An 18,324-nucleotide genomic window follows, 5' to 3' on the forward strand; every position below is an offset into this window, starting at 1 on the left:
GTTTTCCCATCCGTGTAAGCCCTAGGCTGCTTGGATGCTTTGGAATATGCTGTTATTTGTGAGTAAAGCTTGACTTTCAAGAAATAATAAGCAGATTTTTGAGGAGTTTAGATTTTATTTTATTTTTTAGTGACATCCACAAAGCTGAATTGTGTGTAATTGCAGGTACCGCTCCGGAGGAGGAAAGTGTCAAAACCAGCTGACTGTGAACGAGCTCCGGTTGTTCGTGAGGCAGCTGTACGCTCTGCCCTGTGTCCTCAGCCAGACACCGTTACTGAAGGTAACTGGGAAGAGCCTAGGAGAGAGAACACGAGCGTTTGTTACACTGATGTATTAGCTCTGCGTTAATCTGCTATCTTAGTGTTTGCTCCAAGAATAAATACCTTTGAACTGGCCGGTCTGCATAACTCGTGCACGTGAGTTGCTTAAGAACGGAGCTCTCTGACCTGCTGCTGTTCATGGTCAGTACATTTTTATGCTACACAAGGGAATCAAAATGTTGATGTTGTATGAAGTAACGCAAAAGAAGCAGCAGGATGACCTGGGTAACTACAGATTAAAAGTTTGGGGTCAGTTAACTATTCTCCTCTTAGGAATGAGACCAGGCTTACCTGAGAGCATTCAAAACTCCGTAAAGCTCTGAGTGACAGTCCTCCCATTCGTATCACTTTCCATCTTTGTTAATCCAGAATCAGCTTTCCTCATAGTCTTGTAATTAGATACCTCCTCGTGCTATCAACCCACGTTCCAGGAAACAACACAGAGAACCCTGAGCTACCTAAATACTTGTCCTAGCAGAGTACCTGCTGCTGACGGTGAGTCAGATCACTCTGTCTCCCATGAGCATCAGCTAGCGCTGATTATTTGCTCTCCAGATGATCAGCCCTCAGACAAGTTGAAAGTAATTCGAGACCTGGTTTCAGAATTTGCCAAAATGTATCCCACTGAGGGGTAATCAGAGGGAGGGAAAAAAAAAAAAGGAACCTAGATTCCAGGCAGCTGCAATTCCTGTCTTAAAGGAGAAGGGCTTTGTGTATTTGTGACTCTTAGAACCGGGAGATGCAGTGTCCAGCTCCTGAGCTCTCTCAAGTGTCCACACAACGCTGAGACCAGACAACATGGTGTATATTTGAAGCAGAATAGACCGGTTCATCTCAGCTTTATGACTACTGCTTTTGAAGCTTTATCGGATCTGGAATGTGTGAATCAGATTTTATGTAATCCTATTTACAGTTATTTGTTTATAGCATTGTAACTCTGAAGTTATCTTAGTATTTAAAAAGCAGAAGTTCAGAAATGCTAGACATGCAGGCAGTTCTTCTCCATCTGGCATTCCTGAACAGGGAAATAGCAAACACATATGGTCAGGGTATTCTTATATATCATTCTTAATCCTAAATCATATGTAGTTATGCAAATCAGGCTGTTAATGTAAATGACCAACAATTACTAGAGATTGGTGCTCAATTTAATATATCTCTAAAAGCCTTTATTTCCATTATGGGTGAGATTGCCTACCCTGACAAACAACCTCCTTGGCAAAATTCCAAGATGTCAGCTGTGAAGGAAGAACTTTCTGCTGGAATAGTGCTTCAGCAGGGCTAGGAGCTCTGGTCAGGGTGGCTACAGAATTCCAACCAGGACAGCAGCCTTCGCAGGGAGTACTTTGGCTAACTGTCCGTTATCCTGGGTGAAGTGCGAACAGCCACAGATGAACCTTTTGGGTGTAATTAGCCGTTGAACATACGGAGAGAGAGAGAAGGTGCTGCGCTGCGTGAGCGAGTGAAATGCCTGTGGCTTCCTGGGACTGGGTGGTCCAGCTCAAAACCTTATCAGTGCAGCAGCGATGAACCCCAGAAGCTCTGTGCCCTTCCTGGCTTTCTTCAAAGCCTTTTTAACTGAACCGTGCTGTTCTTCAGCCTTCTTAATCATTCCAGAACAAAGCCCAAAACAGCACTGATGGAACACTTAAAATTTCCCTTTAGATCCTTTCTATTCCTCCGAGACCTTTTTGACACCTGTCTCTTAGTTCAAAGGAGTTTGGAGTGGAATTGCCTTATTCTGTGATCCTCAAGCTTGTGTCCATGTTGTGTATGAGGAGACGCTGATACATGCACCGCGTGTTGAAGACGCTCTATTTCAGTGTTCCAGATGCCGTGCTAATTTGCCATGCACGTTGTGGGCATCGCAATGTGGTGTTTCCTTGCAGGCTGGCACTTAAATGTTTAAGAGATTTGGCAGTGGGCTTTCTTCTGATTTATTGCTGCGCTTGTATATTTCAGGATCTTCTTGATCGTGTGGAAGCTTTTCAACAGCAAAGCCAAAAACTGCTTTCTGAAGAAATGCCGAGTGCTGCAGAACTTCAGGAGCTGTTGGATGTCAGCTTTGACTTTGACGTTGACCTACCCCAACTGGCTGAACTGCGGATACGTCTGGAACAGGCGCGCTGGCTCGAGGATGTGCAGCTGGCTTCCTCAGACCAAAACTCTCTTACTCTAGATGATATGAGACGCCTTATAGACTCAGGTGTTGGACTCGCTCCCTACCCAGCAGTTGAGAAAGCGATGGCGAAGCTGCAGGAGCTCCTTACTGTCTCTGAACACTGGGATGACAAAGCCAGAAATCTGATAAAGGCCAGGTAGAAGCTAAATCTTAGTGTCGCATTTTGTAGTTCCATGAGCTGTTTAAGATGGACGCAGGTGGCTTTTACCTCTGAAGGGGCTCCTTTTTGTTCATCCAGTTCACAACGTGAAGGCAAAACTTGTGCCATCCTGAAGGGTGTGGGATGGAGAAGGGGGATGAGTGACTGAGCGGTTTTAAACGGTGGTGGTGGCTTGCAGGGTTTGTGGTGCTCCACTGTCATCGTGCACGTTCTCCTTTTGACACAAGGAAGGGTTTTAAGATCTCTCTTCCTTCCTTTTCCACCTTCTTCCCTCCCCCAGTGTCAGACTGGAGGATGCATGTCCAGATGGAGCTTAGATATATACCACCAACTGGTAAAAATTTATTATACGGACTATTTCTAACATTGAGGAGAATTTTCCAGATTAGTTGGTGCAGGGGAGGACGAAAAAAGCCAAATACATCCTTACTGAGAAAAATATGCTTGCTCATTGCTTTGACCTTCTCATTTATAAAGGAAAATGGGGGAGAGCACGGTCTACTTAAACTTTAGTAACAATACTGTTTTAAAATTGTAACTTCATAGGGCACAAAACTGGTATAAGCTTGGGTTTAACCTACAAAGTGGAGATGCAGTTGTGTTTGTACCTTTCTAAAACATCAAATTATGAAATACAGAAAAGCATTTTTCAGGGTTTTTTAACCTTCTAGTATAGAATCTCTTAGGGCTGGTACTGTTTTAGGGTTCAGTGTGCATTTGAGGATTCAAGGTTCTATCATTCAAAAGTTAATAAGTGTTAAATCTCCCTTAAGCCCAAATATGTAAATATTTCTAGGAGGAGTCTATAGCAAGCAAATGAACGCTTCTAAAAGCACACCTGCATTGCTAGTGCCCTGGTTGTACAGTATGCATCTCCAGTGCTGGACATAACGTCATTATTTGGTGTAACCCCTTGGTTTTAATAAGCCAGATGAGCAGAAGAACCCCAACTATATGCAGTGTTTTACATTCGGAGATGTTTTGTTTGCGTAGACCACGGCAGTCACTGAGCAGTCTGGTGGCAGCAGTGAAAGAAATAGAGGAGATCCCAGCCTATCTCCCGAACGGCGTCGCGCTGAAGGACGCAGTGCAGAAGGCCAAGGACTGGTTGCAGGAAGTGGAAGGTCTGCAGGTACGTAAGCTGAGCTCCTCCTGGCTGTTGGGAGCGCTGGTAACCCCTCCAGGTGGGCAGACCCACGCTCTGCGTGCACTTGGTGCCTCAGCATCCCACTGAACCAAAGATGCTTCATCTGTAGCATCCCGTTGCCCTAGACGTGGTGCAGTTATGTCTGAGTGCTGTTCCTTTTAGTTTTGTTTCTGGACCCGATATCTATTGTTTCACCTTTCCAATTAACTGACTGCAATGAAGTTATAAAGGAGCCGTTAGCAAAAATCTAAAGTTAAAGAGATATTCTGTTATGGAACCTTACCTTAAGGTAAGTGTTGCTCAGTCACTTAGTAATGATTACCTGGTAATTATATTTTTTTGTACCATTCTGCATCTCACTGCACTCCTGGGACACGTGGTATGGAGCAGGTGGTGATCAGAGCTCTGCTTGCTGACTCCTGAATCAACAAATCCCCTAAAACATTTAAAAGTCACCAATAATATTTTTTCACAGCCTTCACTTGTTTGACTAAACGAATAACTTCCCTCTAGCATCTTCTAAATAAAAAAAAAAAAAAAAAAAAAGATATTTCCCGATCAGACTAGTGTCCTGTCCTTGTATTTTCTCCAGTTTGGAGTGCACCTTTCTGGAGCATGAGCATCTGAGCGTGGCTCACGTGCTGTACTGCAGGTACAGTCTCACCAAGACCTGATGATATGGGTGATAATTCTTACTGGTGGTGGAATCGCCTCTTCTGAGGCCCTGTAGAATTCACTTGCTGTTTCCACATCTGTATCATCGGTGATATGTCAAACACCCTGTGGTTGGGAGGTATTCCCTCATTTGTTAGCCAGGAAGCATGGGCGGTCTGAAGGCTGTTTCTCGTTCTGTTCCTGTATGGTTGGCCTTTGATTTCATAGATTAAAATACTTGTAATTTTGTAGTAGTTCTGTCTGAATTTTGAGGTGGAAGTTACTTGATTTCCTCTTCTTCCTTCCCTATTCCCTCCCCTGCCATTTTTAAGGCTCCCCCCGGCTTTGTGTGACTTCCATTTCCCTGTTCACACTCTGAAATAGGCTTTCATCTGAGCAAGAAGTTGATGGCAGAGAATGAAAACCAGAGGCTGATAAAGACCTCTACAGGTTTTCACCTCGGCTTCTGGTGCTTCCCACTCAAATTTTCTATTTTATTTTTTTTTTTTAACCTTTCAGGCAGGTTTATTTGTGGACCCAGTTTCCTCTCCCCTCTTCTCTCTTCCCACTACCCCCCTTGCGTTGGCACGGTGTCTCCTGCAGCCAGACACTGGGCTAGTTGAAGGCCAGGCGAGCAGTCGTAGCCTGGGCCGGCTCTTTGAAGCGGTTGGTGGCTCAGCCTCGCGGTGCTGGAGCCCGGGTCACTGCGCGGGTCAGGAGCGGTGGGACTGGGGTAGCCCTGACTTCACATTTTGCTATAAGGTGCCAAATATTTTCTCCTATTTTCATTTGTCGTGTTTTTTCCATAAAGTGAACTCTGATCTGACTCACTAGTGTATTTTCAGACCTATCTGACATAAATTCAGCTTTTAATAAAAACTTCTTTTGAGTTCAAGAAGCGTTTATTTAAAAAAAAAAATTAGTTGTCCTGAGCTTTGAATTTTTGAAGGAATAAAGTTCATGTAATACTAAGCTTTGTTTGAGGGCTGTCTTGAGAGTTCTTAAGCGAATTGTTCTTGGCATTCGCTAATTTCTTGGTTTGGATTCTGAAATTCTGCCTCCGGAATATGGAAAAATGTGTCTGTCTGTGCCAAGAATTTTTGCTGCAGTTCTGTGAAGATTTTTGTAAATGCCTGCAGTCGTGGGGACTTGCAGGAAATTCTTGGTGCCAGCGTTTGAGTTTGCTGCTGGAGATGTTGGGGATGAGTAGTTCTGGAGTCCCACATCACCGCCTATTTTGGAAATTACCTCTCGGTGCTGCTTTACTGCTGGATGGCGTCTAACTGGGCTGCCTCGGGCGCGGGCTGCTGGGGGAACGAAGAGAGCTCGCGTTCAAACGGCACGTTGGCTACTTGAGATCGTTCCTTGCCCTTGGCGTGCCAGGGTCTGGGTTAGGCTTGCCTTCTGGGTTTGTTTCAAAATTATTTTGATTTTCTGCTGTGAAGGCAGATTATTATATTGGGAGTCTGCTTATATTGTTGGCAGTCTCTTTTTTTTAACTGTCATTTGGTAAGTGTATTCCTTTTTTTTTTTTCTTTTTTTCTTTTCCCCCCTTCACAAGTGTTTTATTAGTTTTGTCTGTGTACTTTAATGGCCAGAGCATGAGAAGCACAATTGTTGGAATAACAGCTGTGGAAGCGACTGAAGTGTCTAAGCAGTAAATTCTGTTTACCTTCAGCTAATCTAAATGACTTGCTGTGATTCATGCGAGTGGTGTGTCTCATACGCCTCAAGCATTTCTTAATTTATAACCTGACAGGCTGGAGGACGCGTGCCTGTGCTGGACACGCTAGCGGAACTCGTCACGAGAGGTCGATCTATCCCAGTGCATCTGGACTACCTGCCGAGGCTGGAGTCCCTGGTGTCCGAAGTTCAGGCGTGGAAGGAGTGTGCAGCGAACACGTTTCTGTGCGAGAACTCCCCTTATTCTCTTCTGGAGGTAAGAGGTCTCGGCGCTGGAGAAGACCACCATCCGTACCACAGCAAAAGCACATCAGGGTTACAGTATTAACTCCTGACGTAGCAGTAAATATTAAGTATTTGCAGAATTGTTTTAGCATTGTGTTACATATTTTAACTTGATTTTTATTAGATTGACTTATAGTTTTAATGATAATATTAAACTTTTTAAATGCTTAAGATACAGCTACACTTTATTCTTTTTAATGAGTGGCTAACGGGAGCATGTTGTGCCACAGTCTGGCATTTTCAATATGAAGATGATAAAATTGACACGTTTGTGGCACTGAGTTTACTGCAGCGCATCGGGCTGCAGCCGCTGGAGTGCAGGTTCATCCCCGCTTCATCCACCCCGGGTTTAGCCGCGATAAGGGCGAGGCTGTTCCTGCTCTAGCTCTTGTGTGAGCACCTGCAGGTCTGGAGCAACCCACGCTCTGCCCACGCTGCGCCTGCTTACCCCAGCCCTCCTCTCTCCGGGAGGGCAGGCGGGAGCACAGGGCAGCCCCTGGAATTCTCCGTGGTTTTCCAGGGTTTGCAGCTTAGATCGCACGGAGGGTCTTCGCTGCGTCAGCTGTCTCTGTACACCAGCAGTCTAAATGAAACATGGGGGTGTTTGTGCTCTACCCATTTTATAAAATCGCATTTTTAACCTTCCAACTCTCCCCATTTCCCAGATAACTTCATCCTGGTCACCCAAACCTTTGATGGAAAGAACGGCAGGACAAATGCATTAAAAATGTTGCAGACAATACTGCTTTTCTGTCCCTCAGGTCTTATGTCCCCGCTGTGATATTGGAATGCTGAGTCTGAAGAGGAAGCAGAAGAAGCTGAAGGAGGCAGTGCCGAGTGGAAAGAAGAAAAGCACTAAGCTGGAGACTCTGAGTGACTTAGAAAGAGCGCTCTCCGAGAGCAAAGATACTGCGTCTGCGGTATGTGCTTTGCTTTAGGCTTTTTTCTGAACCGGAGTGGCTTCTAAGTTCTTTGAATCTTTGTTTTCCCCTCGTGCAGGAGTGTTACCCTCCACTCCTTTAGGTTTGCTCTGCAGAAGGACTTCTAGGGCTGCACTTTCCTGTGCTGCTTCAGACTTCCCAAAACTGCTTTTAGTAGAAAAAAAACGTGTGTTGTCTTTGTGCTTAAAGCAGCCTTACAGTTTGCCAGGCAATGTCCGTAGCCTAACAAAGCATAGGAAAATAAAAAATTGAGACCTATTTTCCCTGCACCACACCAAAACCTTATTAAAGATAGGACAGGCTTTTCCCAAGTCTGATCCTTTCAAAGAACACAATAACCCAGCACCATTTATAATTAAAACAAACACCATAAATAATTAAAGAAAACCTCATGCATTATGAAGTCAATAAAACACTAGTTCTGGATGGAGCAGACTTCGTTGCTGGTGGTAAAGGGCTTCATCCCAAAAGGCCTGTTTCAGAGCCTCCACTATGGTCAGATTAAACGATGTCCCATGGTTGGATTCTATTGGATTCTATTAGGGGGTTTTTTGTGTGTGTTTGGTTGGACTCGACCTCAAAGGTCCTTTCCAACCATGAAGATTCTATGATTCTGTGATTAATGAGGAGCAGTAGACTGGTTTCATAGGGTTTGAATATAATTGTCCCTTTAGGTATGGGACACTTCAGTTTTAACCTATGGCAGGTGCTCGAACCGTGTACATTCAGTGCTTCGGTTTTGGCCTCCCTTGTCTGGAAATCCAGACTTACAGACACGTCCCTGCAAGTGCTGATGGGAGAGCCTGGGCCTTGGAATCGCCCACCCTTGCACAAGATAATCTCTCGTTAGCGGTTGGGGTATTGAAAGAGAAGGGTACTCACGTGGACTGCTCCCAGGAAAACGCACTCATTTAGTGGGGCAGGTTTTCTTCTGGACACGAAGGGAACAAGGATCTTCTTGTAGTGGAGGTTTGGATGTCCACAGCGCTGGAGCTGCAGTGCTCAGCGCCCAGCCGTACGTAACGCAGCGTGCTGTGCCTGCGTCCCGTACCTGCCCGTGCTGGACACCGCTGTCTAAATTTTGCATAGCTGATTTTTCTCTAGACATCATGTTTCAAAGCCACAATGTGTGAAATAACTTATTTTGTATATATTTATAAACCCTCCTGTATACATTTATTTTTATATATAATATTATATTTTATATAATAAAATGCATAGAATGTATTAGTTGCAGCTGCTACTAATAGCCTTTATGAAACTGAAATATATTCCTGTCTTTAATAGTAGATAATGCCAAAGATTCCTTTAAAAAAAAAAAAAGGATCATGAGCAGGTGTAGAAAGGCAGAGCCCGTTCAGACGTACACCTGAATTTCACTTGGCGTTTACAGACCCAGAGCGAATACAGAGTCAGACCACGTACTTGAGACGTGTTCGTAGAGAAGTACCTGCAAGCCAAATCTGTGCTTGTTTCAGAATTTAAGCTGCTTTCATGAAGGTAATATTTTTGTAGTAGAAAACATGAAGGATTTGGAACAGAGAGGAAGGGAGTCAAGAGGTTACTTTTGCGAGGGAATAAGCCTTGTATGTCTGAGCCCCATGAGGAAATGGAAGGAAACTGAAGTCCCATTGCGGCACATCCTCGTAACTGCTTCGCCTCAAACATCGAAAGCCTTGAAGGGTACGGGGTGAGGAGCTCCCTGACGCTCTGCGATACCCGCTGGCGTATCGGAGGAGTGTGGCTGTGCAGAGGTCAGCCTGTTTCTAATGAGTAATGTTCCTCTCGAGATCACATCCCTTTCTTTGAACTCCCTTTAGATGGCTACGCTTGGGGAAGCCCGATTAAAGGAGATGGAAGCGTTGCGTTCTCTGCGAGCAGCAAACGAAGTCAAGGTGCTGTCTAGTGAAGAGGACGCAGAACTGAAAGTCTGTCTGTGCCAGAAGGAGCCGGCTGCTCCCATGATCCAGTGTGAACTCTGCAGAGGGTTCTTCCATACCGGCTGTGTTTCGGTGCCCAACGTTTTGCAGGGACCTCGTGTATGGCTCTGCCCACACTGTCATCGATCAGAAAAGCCACCCTTAGAAAAGATCTTGCCATTGCTGGCCTCCTTGCAGCGTATCCGTGTGAGGCTTCCTGAGGGGGATGCCTTACGGTATATGATCGAGAGAACTGTGAACTGGCAGCACAGAGCACAACAAATGTTATATTCAGGGAACCTAAAACTTATACAAGACAAAGTTGGCTCAGGATTATTGTACAGCAGATGGCAAGCCACAGCAGGCCAATTGCCAGAGACAAACAAGGTGAGGCCGGGCTGCTGCCGCGTTTCCTGGTGGTGGGTGGTCAGAAGAACAGTCTGCAGCACCTCTCGGGGTTTGGGTTCGTTGTATCTGCACACAAACACTGTCAAGGCAGACTGATGTCTTGCTTTACGGATATAAGGAGTTTGGGTTCTGCCTTCCTGGTTAGCCAGGACGTGTGTGTCCTCCAGCAACAGCTCCGTGTTCTCCATCTGCTGGAGTCCTGGGAACAATTCCTCCTAAAGGGCCTGTCTTCCTTTCTCCTCCTGCCAGCTCCCACACTCTAATGTGAGACTGTTAAGGACAGAGTTGCTGAAGCTATTGTTCTCGAGTGCTTAGTATCCAGTTAGTCTTTCTGTTCTGTTCTCGCAAGTATTCCAACAGAGCTTTAAGTGTGGAGAATTAGTAACAGAGGCACAAACCGACCAGTGTGGTACCAGCTTAGCTCTCAGGTGAGGTTGTTTTCAGCAGGGTATCTTCGTCCGTTACTGCTCCTTCTCCTTATCACTGACGCAAGAACTCCCAAGCTGAATGTTCGGCTGCCAGCGCTGAGTTAAGCTACAGCAGCTGTTTCAGGTGTGGTCACGGGGGAGTTTCAAACCTCCCCCAGTCCAGGTCTTTCAGCAAAAAGTGCAGGGAAAGTGGGAAATGGGTTAAGCATTTCTAGTTTTACAGAGATAATAAATGCAGAAAAATACCTGATATAAAAGGTCTGTGCAGCACAAAGAACATAAAACACCCCCAAATGAAATGCACTCTGTTGCTTTTGCTTTTTGAAACACTCCAGTTCTGCTAGTCCAGCCCTGTTAAAGTTAGCCTGTGTGGTTTTGTTTTCATCCCCAGTTACATTAAAACATAAAATGTGCCACACGTGCTTGTAGAGGTATCGTAGCTGCTTCTCATGTTGCTCAGCAACGCCAAGTTGCTTGTGTTGGCCAAATTTTTCAAATAGGCAAGTCTAGTTTTAGAAATTAAAACTATGTTTAGGCATCTAAGGGAATTTTTCTGATAATTTTGGTTTGAAAATATCTTTTTACTAGACCAACCAGTACAGTTGGGAAAAAAACTGGGCAAGATTTTGGGCGTATAAGTTGATGTTTGGGTCAGAAACGGGAACAGTAAGCTTAGTTTTATTAACTCAGTGTGGTACCATGAGGTTCCTCTGACCTGAAAGCAGACTAACCATTTTGGTGTGGTCTGGAGCTGAAGGCAGTAAAGGTAACTCTAGCAGAGCTAGGTCAGCTCCTGGCGGCCACATGCCCCAAATCAGAAGTCCCTGGAAGCTCAGTGGAAGAGCATCTGACCAGGTGTGTCAGCTTGGGTCCCTCACTAAGGAGCCTTCCTGGAGACGGTGGTACTGAGGGCAGGTCAGGGGTGGCCTCCAGAGCTGTCTGGGCACAGGCGCTGAGCTAAAACTTGAGGATTTGAGGTGTTTCTTGGTGGATCCAGCGTCTCAGCATTGCTCTCCTGTCCTGTAACGATTCTATTTTGCCTGTTATCTGGGGTAATCCAACTCTCCCATACCCCCAGAGAAGCTCCTAGTGGTAACTGTTGGAGTTGGGCTGCTTTGACACTGGCCAAAGTGAAGAATGTGGAGTGCTTAGATGAGTTTGAAAAATTCACTTGAAAAACAGCTGTGAGAAATGGGTGAGAGCCAGATTTTGAAAGGGGCCCTACACTTGAATTCGTGAGGTAGACGGTATTTTGGGAGGCATCTGGTGAGATGCGTTTCTGACACTCCTGAGTCCAAAACTGACACTTGGTGGTTTGCGTAAGTGGCCTTTGCGTGAGCAAGAGCATGTTTTGCCACTGGCATGTCTTCTCTGCGGGCTGAGGTAGAGAGAAGGGCTGCAGAATGGTTTGGTGTCTCATCGGATCAAGGCAGTGAGAAATCACTTCTTTATTGTGAACAAAGGGAGGAAACTGTCATATTTACCCTGAGTCAATGGTAGAGCTGAAGCCCTGGCTTCCACGAGTCCGGGATTATCCCTACAGTGACTCTGCTCCATGGGCTCGTTCTCCTCTGGTGGCGCCCGCTGCTGCGTGCACCTGGGCCAGCTTCTCATCTCTCTGGAAATGATAATTCCCAGCTAAGAATTCTGGCAGTAAAGTTGCTTTTGCCTATTTGCAGGTGTAGGATGAAGGATTTGGGTGCATTAGATTAAACAGTTTCTAGGAATACAAGATTTAAGCAGTTGTAAGAGAATCAATACTTGTTTCTATCGCAGTTATTTGACACTTCAAAACTATGCGTTTAGTAAAAATATGGATGTGTTTTATTTTCTAGGTTTCCCAGACAATTGGAGCAATGTCGTTCTCCATGCCTCATGACTGGGATAACAGAACCATATATTTGCATTCTCCATTTTCGACAGGACAGCACTGCATCCCACTTCATGGTTTGTAATCTTCACTTTGTTCCCTCCCCCTCCTTTTTTCCTGCATCTGGTGGAGTAGGGGGTGTCCTGGTCAAGGGGAGATGGCTAAGGCAGGGCGGCACTGCGCAGTGCCTCGTTGCTTCTCCATCCCCTCAGCAACTTTGGAACTTAATGCTCAGCTTTGGGAGAGGGGTGAAGAGCTCAATGATCCAAATGTCCCTCGTGTAATGACGAGATGGGGCATGGTAGAAGAGGTGTCAGCCGAGAGCTGTCTCCTTCCCAAATGCACAGCACGCGGGGGGCTGTGGGCAGCCAAACGGGCTGCAGGGGCGGGAAACGGAGGGGAGAGACTATTGGAATTGTAGGTGGTGGATGGGAACAACGTAGGGAAGTGGTGCTGGAGACCACGGGGTGCTTAACCCACAGGACACGAGTCCACCTGAGTTCTGCTGCAGCACAACTGTCACGGTCACCGACACTCGAGTTTTCTCAGCTGCTGTGGCTGCTGCCGTTCTCCAGGTCACTCAGCGCAGGCTCTGCATGCTTCCTAGCTCAGATGTGCTACAAACTGCATCATTTTCCAACTTCAAAAGTTATTTATCACTTCTTTCCTCCCGATGCATAATGCTCAGGAGGTCTAGTCTTATCTCTGTGTTTTCAAGTCAGTGCCGCTTAGTCCATGCAAATATTACACAAGACACTTTGGTTTAACGTTACAGTTAAAATCCAACAAGGCGGTCCTTTGTACTGCCAGCTTTGTTTTTCAGGCCGTAGTTGAATTGTACTGAATGCTGTCTTAAAGAATCCGAGATCATTTCAGAAGCCCAGTGCGCGTTGGGGAGCTCGCTAGCAGCAGTGGGCGGTGACTGCCAGGCGGGACTCGGTTGCAAGGCTCGTCCTCTCGCCCCTTCTTCCTCTTCTCTCTTGCCTTCACTTACGGATTTGTGCAGTTTGTTCATCTTACCCGCCTCTTACCTAGGGAGGGGATCATCACGCTCGCAGCCTCAGAAGCGGGAGAAATTGCCAGGAACGATGGCAATTGCTTATCCCCAAACCAGCAAGAAATGCTAAACCTGGAAGGGACTGAGCTGCAGTGCAGTAACTTTTGTGCAAGCCTTTATCTTTCTTTTTAACCCCGTTGTTAAAAATGAGCAGTGAAGAGGGAACAGATAAGAGTTATTTCATACACTTGCAGATTTTAAGAAGTCTTGCAGGCTTTTTTGAATGTGCTGTCAGAGCAGAATTTTCATCATCCGCGCAGTTCTCGCCAGCGCTGACACTGAAGAATTCCTTTTCTCCCCTCTCCCTGTCTTTCATAACAGTCGTTAGCACGGAGCTGGACGAGCTGATGATGGAAGCCCAGCTGCTACAGGTTTCTCTGCCTGAAATACAGGAGCTGTACCAGATCCTGTTCACAAAGCAAACGGAGCAGAGATCACCCGTTGGAGCGGCAAGTGAAAAGGCAAGTGTCTGACAAAGGCGACGAGCTCGGGGTCGCTTTGGAGTAGAGGCTCTGCCTGAGCCCAGGAGCTCTACGAAGGTTTGTGTGTGGCTCTGCTCTTCCGTGAAAATACATTTTCCTTGTCCACAAGGGGTCAAGAAGTTGATAATTAATTTGTTACAAACTATTGAATATCATTTGTGGCCTAATGCGTTTTTGCAATTTGAATCTGGTTTTTATGGTCGTGTTTTGTATTTTAAAGACATCTGTCGTAATTTGATGTTTGTCCTGTGTTTAAGAGGCTTTCTGAGAGGGCTCCCTCTGGTGCAGTGGACTCAGAGGCAGGAAACGGGAATCTTTTTCCTATAAATTCTGTCCCTGGAGTGTGACCCTGTGCTTTGCTCCCCTTACACATCCCGCTTCTGCTGAGAAAGCAGCGCGCTCTCAAACACTCTGCACTTAAGCCTCTTCTTAAAAGCAGGGTATGGAATAACGGGATAATGAGTGTTATTTGCGTGCCTACAATTTTGCCAAAATATCTTTCCAATAGAACGAATGCTGCAGAGGAAAAAAGGATGGAATTAGTTACACGGAGAGAAAACTAAAGCGGCGTTTTGAGAGAGAGAGCTTCTGTGATGAGAAGAGAGCAAGAGTAAAAAAAATGAGAACACCCAAAAAGAAGAAACTGAAACTGAATCACTCAAAGGACGTCTGCACTAACAAACTGGAGAGAGAGCGGGAGCGTCTCTTTGAGATGCAGCGTTCCAGTGAAAACCACTTGCTTCCCTCAGACATGTCGTTCTCTGAGCAGGAGGACTCTGAGGATGAAGACGCCATCTGCCCTGCTGTGAACTGTCTGCAGCCTGAGGGAGATGAGGTCAGTAGAGGCGGACCCGCGGTGGTGTTCCCACTGCTGGGATCTAGAGCACCCGGCTGCCCTGGGACTGTTTGACTGCCGCAGCACAGAGCGAGCGGGAGGCGCTCAGTGACCCAGAGACAGTGTCTGCCACTGCTGGGACACATCTAGTAACGATCCTTCCCGCCTTCTCCAAGAGCAGCCATGCAGCTGGGCCTGGGGAAGGCAGGTGGACATCAAAACGTCTGTGTGGAATTGGAAGGAGGAGGTGGGGCTGTGCAGACACCGTATTCGTCTCCGCTCTAGAAATACGGGTGTAGAGACTTCGTGGGTTGCAGCCCTTCTGTGGATGTGGGCAGTGCCTCGGGGCTCTGCCTGGGGGTTCCATCTGTTCTGGAAAGTGGGGAAAAAGGGACGTTCCCAGGTGCCGGGGAGGGGGGGGGGTGGTCATGGTGAAGTTGCCATCCACAATTTTGCTATAGGTGGGAAAGCAGCAGTAGGGATAAGGGACAAGTCTCAGCTTCAGAGGAGCTGGGCTGCAGGAGTCCAGAGAACGGAGAGTGTGAGTTGAATATCCAGCACGAGCCACTTGTAGAATGGGACGTTTCTCGCTCCTTTCAATAGATTGAGAGCCCAAAAATGACTCATCGCCCTGTGTGCGTGCCTGGGCCTTCTCTGAACACCCGTATGTCTGTTCTTCATTAGGTGGATTGGGTCCAGTGCGACGGCAGCTGCAACCAGTGGTTCCACCAGGTGTGTGTGGGCATCTCTCCAGAAATGGCAGAGAAGGAGGACTACATCTGCGTCAGCTGCACTGGGAAGGACTCTCAGTATCGGAAGTAAAACTCCCCATAAACCATTCAGGACTTGAATAAAGAAGGTTATCAGAGTTTTCCAATAACGCCACAGGGGCTGGTTTAAGAACCAGATTGCAAATGGTGCTACTTCTATCCTTATGGGATCATTTTCCAGAACTCAAAACGATTTTTGACACTTTTGTATTTTTCCCTTGATCTGTTTGTGGTTGTTGAGGTTTGAGATGCTGACTGTTTAGCAGGGGTTTCCACCAATTTGGAAGGCATTTGAAACACGCACCTTTTATTGTACAGCATTAAATTACCTCTCTGGGATTTACCGGCGTATTTAATTCAGCTTGGTTGAGGTGCAAAAAAAACCTGCACCACGAATTTTCCAATAAGTCCTCTTTTGAGGAAATCCCTGTTTACTCTGTTAATTCTTTGGAGACTTTAGTTTTTTTCCACTTTGTTTTTCGTAGACTAGGTTTATTTATCTGAGCAATAACTTCTATGTCTGGTTTCAGTGACTGGAATGACAATTCTGAACAGCGTGTTGCTTCTAGCATTGGTTGATGTACAGAAAGCGAATGTTAGACCCTAGTGTCACTGATGGCCCAGTGACGTAGAAGACAGGAAAAAAAAAAAAAAAGCTCTGTAAAGTAATTGCCACAGCTGTATTTTGGCTTTCTCCTTTTTTGGGTAGCTTGTATCAAATGTTGCAGTTTATATTGTGGAATAAACCCCTGGTTATGTTATAAAATTAAATGTTGGTGTTTTTAGAGAGCTTGAAACGCAGTTTCATTTCCCTCCGGATCAATACCGATTGTGTCGGTGGGTTCTCTTCTTCAAGAGAAATCTGTCTTTAAAAAAAGAAATGTGAAAGCCACGATGCTTTCGTACTTTACTTGTGTATTCAGCTGCGCCACAGGGCCGTGCCCCTTGGATTCCATCCCCACGTGGATCCTGCAGGCGGGACGACGTTGGGTTTGACTTTGTCAAAGTAAATGAGAGCTTTGTTGTTTGCTTCGGGCTGGGCTCCTCCGTGAGCATCCTTTGCACCTTCTTCATCACAGGAGACAATGAGGGTGGATCGTGCTCGGCAGCAGCAGGATCTGTTAGGATCAGCCCTCGCTTTCACTACTCTTCATGTCCATCCTAGATTTCCTGGGGATAAATGAAAATAAGCCAAAAAAAAAAAAAAGTCCTTTCCACCCTGTTCTGCTTTTTTTTCTTTGTTTTTTTTTTTTTTTTTTTGAATGAAGCAACCAAGTACATCAACCTCTCTCGATTGCTCAGCTCCTGATTCTTTATTTAGTAAGAATAATTTATGGCCTCTACATTAGTTTAATCATAAAATAGGACAAAAATCAAATTAGTAATCCTACCTGTGGATTTGAGGCTGAAAAACCTGATTTTATGTAAAGCCTGCCTGTACCATCCATCAGACGTGGGGATTGTAGCTGTGGTGCCACCTTTAATCTGCGGGACGTGTGCTCTCTTGTGCCACGGGAAGGGCGTCAGAACAGACTGGTACCTGCCCAACTGCTCCAGCTGCAGGCACGCACATCGCAAATAAGACACTTGATCCGAAGGAGGGGGCAGGGGTTCGGTTTCGCGTATTTCTGGTCTTAAACTGAAGCCCAGCATGCTGAGGGCATGAGCGCGTGTTTCCAGGACCTAGTTGTAAAGTTCCTAAATTGTTTGAATTGGTCTTTCCAGCACTCTGCCCCCGTCTGAGAGAAGAGCAGCTTGCGGGGCTGCCCTCTGGCTCTGGCTCTCCGTTTCGGAAGCAAACGCAGGATTAAAAGGCTTCGTGACTCCCAACACCCCTTGGGGATGCCTTGGATCCAGAGTCGCTGAGAGCTGCAGAACCAGAGGCAGAACGTGGGCGGCTTTGGAGGAGGACTGGAAACGATGGTGACCAGATTGGTCACTGTGTGCTCTCATCCTCGGCGGTGGCGAGGTATCCACATGGACCTGCAGCCTGGGATGGATCTCTGCAGAAGGCTTCTTCCAAAGGTGGCAAAAAGAGATTTTAGGCAGTTGTGTCAGCACTTGCTAAGTTAAGGCGTCAGAAGTGGTGCTGGTTTTCCTCACACTCTTCCCAATACCATCCGTTTCTCTACTCACACCCCGATAACGCATACACAGGAGTTATTTTCCACAGGCAGGAGCTGCTGCTGCAGTTGCATTACTGGTGTGATGAGTGCTCAGCCCGACCCACCGCCAGCAAAGACACAACGTGTGGAACAAAGCGGAGAAAAGAGCTTGCCCAGGATTTGGTTCCAACAGTAAAATAATCCTGTCCTTCCCTTCCCCAGCGCCTTCTGGGGGATGGTCTATGCTGAGACCTCTTCTTTCGGGCGTGAAGACAAAGGTAAACTGTTTGGGGGCCAAAATGAGTTCCTGACACAGAAAAGAGTGTAATTTCTTAGGGACAACACATCAGTCGCTGATATTTTATGTACAGTTGGAATTTGGGTAGACAAACAGAACTGATCCGGGCAGGGGGAATGCTCCCTTTAGAGCTCTGGAGTCGCGCATTTAAAAGGCACCGAGAGGGGGGGAAGAACAGAACTGAAATGTTGTCTTTGTGCATTGTGGGACTTCAGCCACTGTTTGTCAGGCTGACCCAAGGATGGGGATGAGGGAGTGTCTAATATTGACTAAGTACATATATATTCAAGTAAACAATGCAATAACAAACAGTGAATTTTACAGTGCGACACAGAAGCTGTTTTGTGTTACGGCTGATGGCTGTGTGGAGGATTGTTTAAGCATTAGTGCACTTGAGGGACACGGGAGTTACAGCGAAGGACTTCAGCTGCAGGGCAGACAAATGCTCCGGCTGCTGTATCTGCAGCAGGAGATGTGTTTGTAGGACAGGACTAGTGTCACACAGGATTTAGGAAGGGAAGGTCTCCAGAATACGCACACGGGCAGCAGCTACCTGGGAGCAACGTTAAGGAGCTGAGATGACTCTTCTGTGAGTCTAGAAATCAGTGTGCTTTTCCAAGAGAAGGGCTGAGGTACAGCCTTGAAAAATAGCTCTATCCTTTCTTCAGAAGTGAACACGCCGCATGTTGAGAGTTCTCCTCTAGGACGTAAACGTGTCGGTCTCTGGAGGCAACAGCCTCGCACCAAGAGGAGCATCAATAAAAATAAAAGCTATGTCTG

The 18,324-nt window shown here is 46.3% G+C and overlaps 1 protein-coding gene across 1 annotated transcript in view; it reads left to right on the plus strand.

The window, feature by feature from the left end:
- The window catches only part of KDM5B (lysine demethylase 5B), a 55,957-nt gene extending 40,029 nt beyond the window's left edge, over positions 1-15,928 (plus strand). The window contains exons 18-27 of the mRNA XM_063356450.1: positions 166-280; positions 2,283-2,638; positions 3,656-3,794; positions 6,223-6,402; positions 7,193-7,351; positions 9,193-9,678; positions 11,963-12,074; positions 13,376-13,515; positions 14,045-14,371; positions 15,056-15,928. Coding sequence (XP_063212520.1) covers positions 166-280; positions 2,283-2,638; positions 3,656-3,794; positions 6,223-6,402; positions 7,193-7,351; positions 9,193-9,678; positions 11,963-12,074; positions 13,376-13,515; positions 14,045-14,371; positions 15,056-15,193 — 2,152 coding nt within the window. The 3' untranslated portion in view covers positions 15,194-15,928. The remainder of the gene's footprint in view (positions 1-165; positions 281-2,282; positions 2,639-3,655; positions 3,795-6,222; positions 6,403-7,192; positions 7,352-9,192; positions 9,679-11,962; positions 12,075-13,375; positions 13,516-14,044; positions 14,372-15,055) is intronic.
- The last annotated feature ends 2,396 nt before the right edge of the window (positions 15,929-18,324 follow it).

The sequence above is a fragment of the Chroicocephalus ridibundus genome, chromosome 20 (genome assembly GCF_963924245.1).
Source record: "Chroicocephalus ridibundus chromosome 20, bChrRid1.1, whole genome shotgun sequence".
NCBI classification, from domain to species: Eukaryota; Metazoa; Chordata; class Aves; order Charadriiformes; family Laridae; genus Chroicocephalus; species Chroicocephalus ridibundus.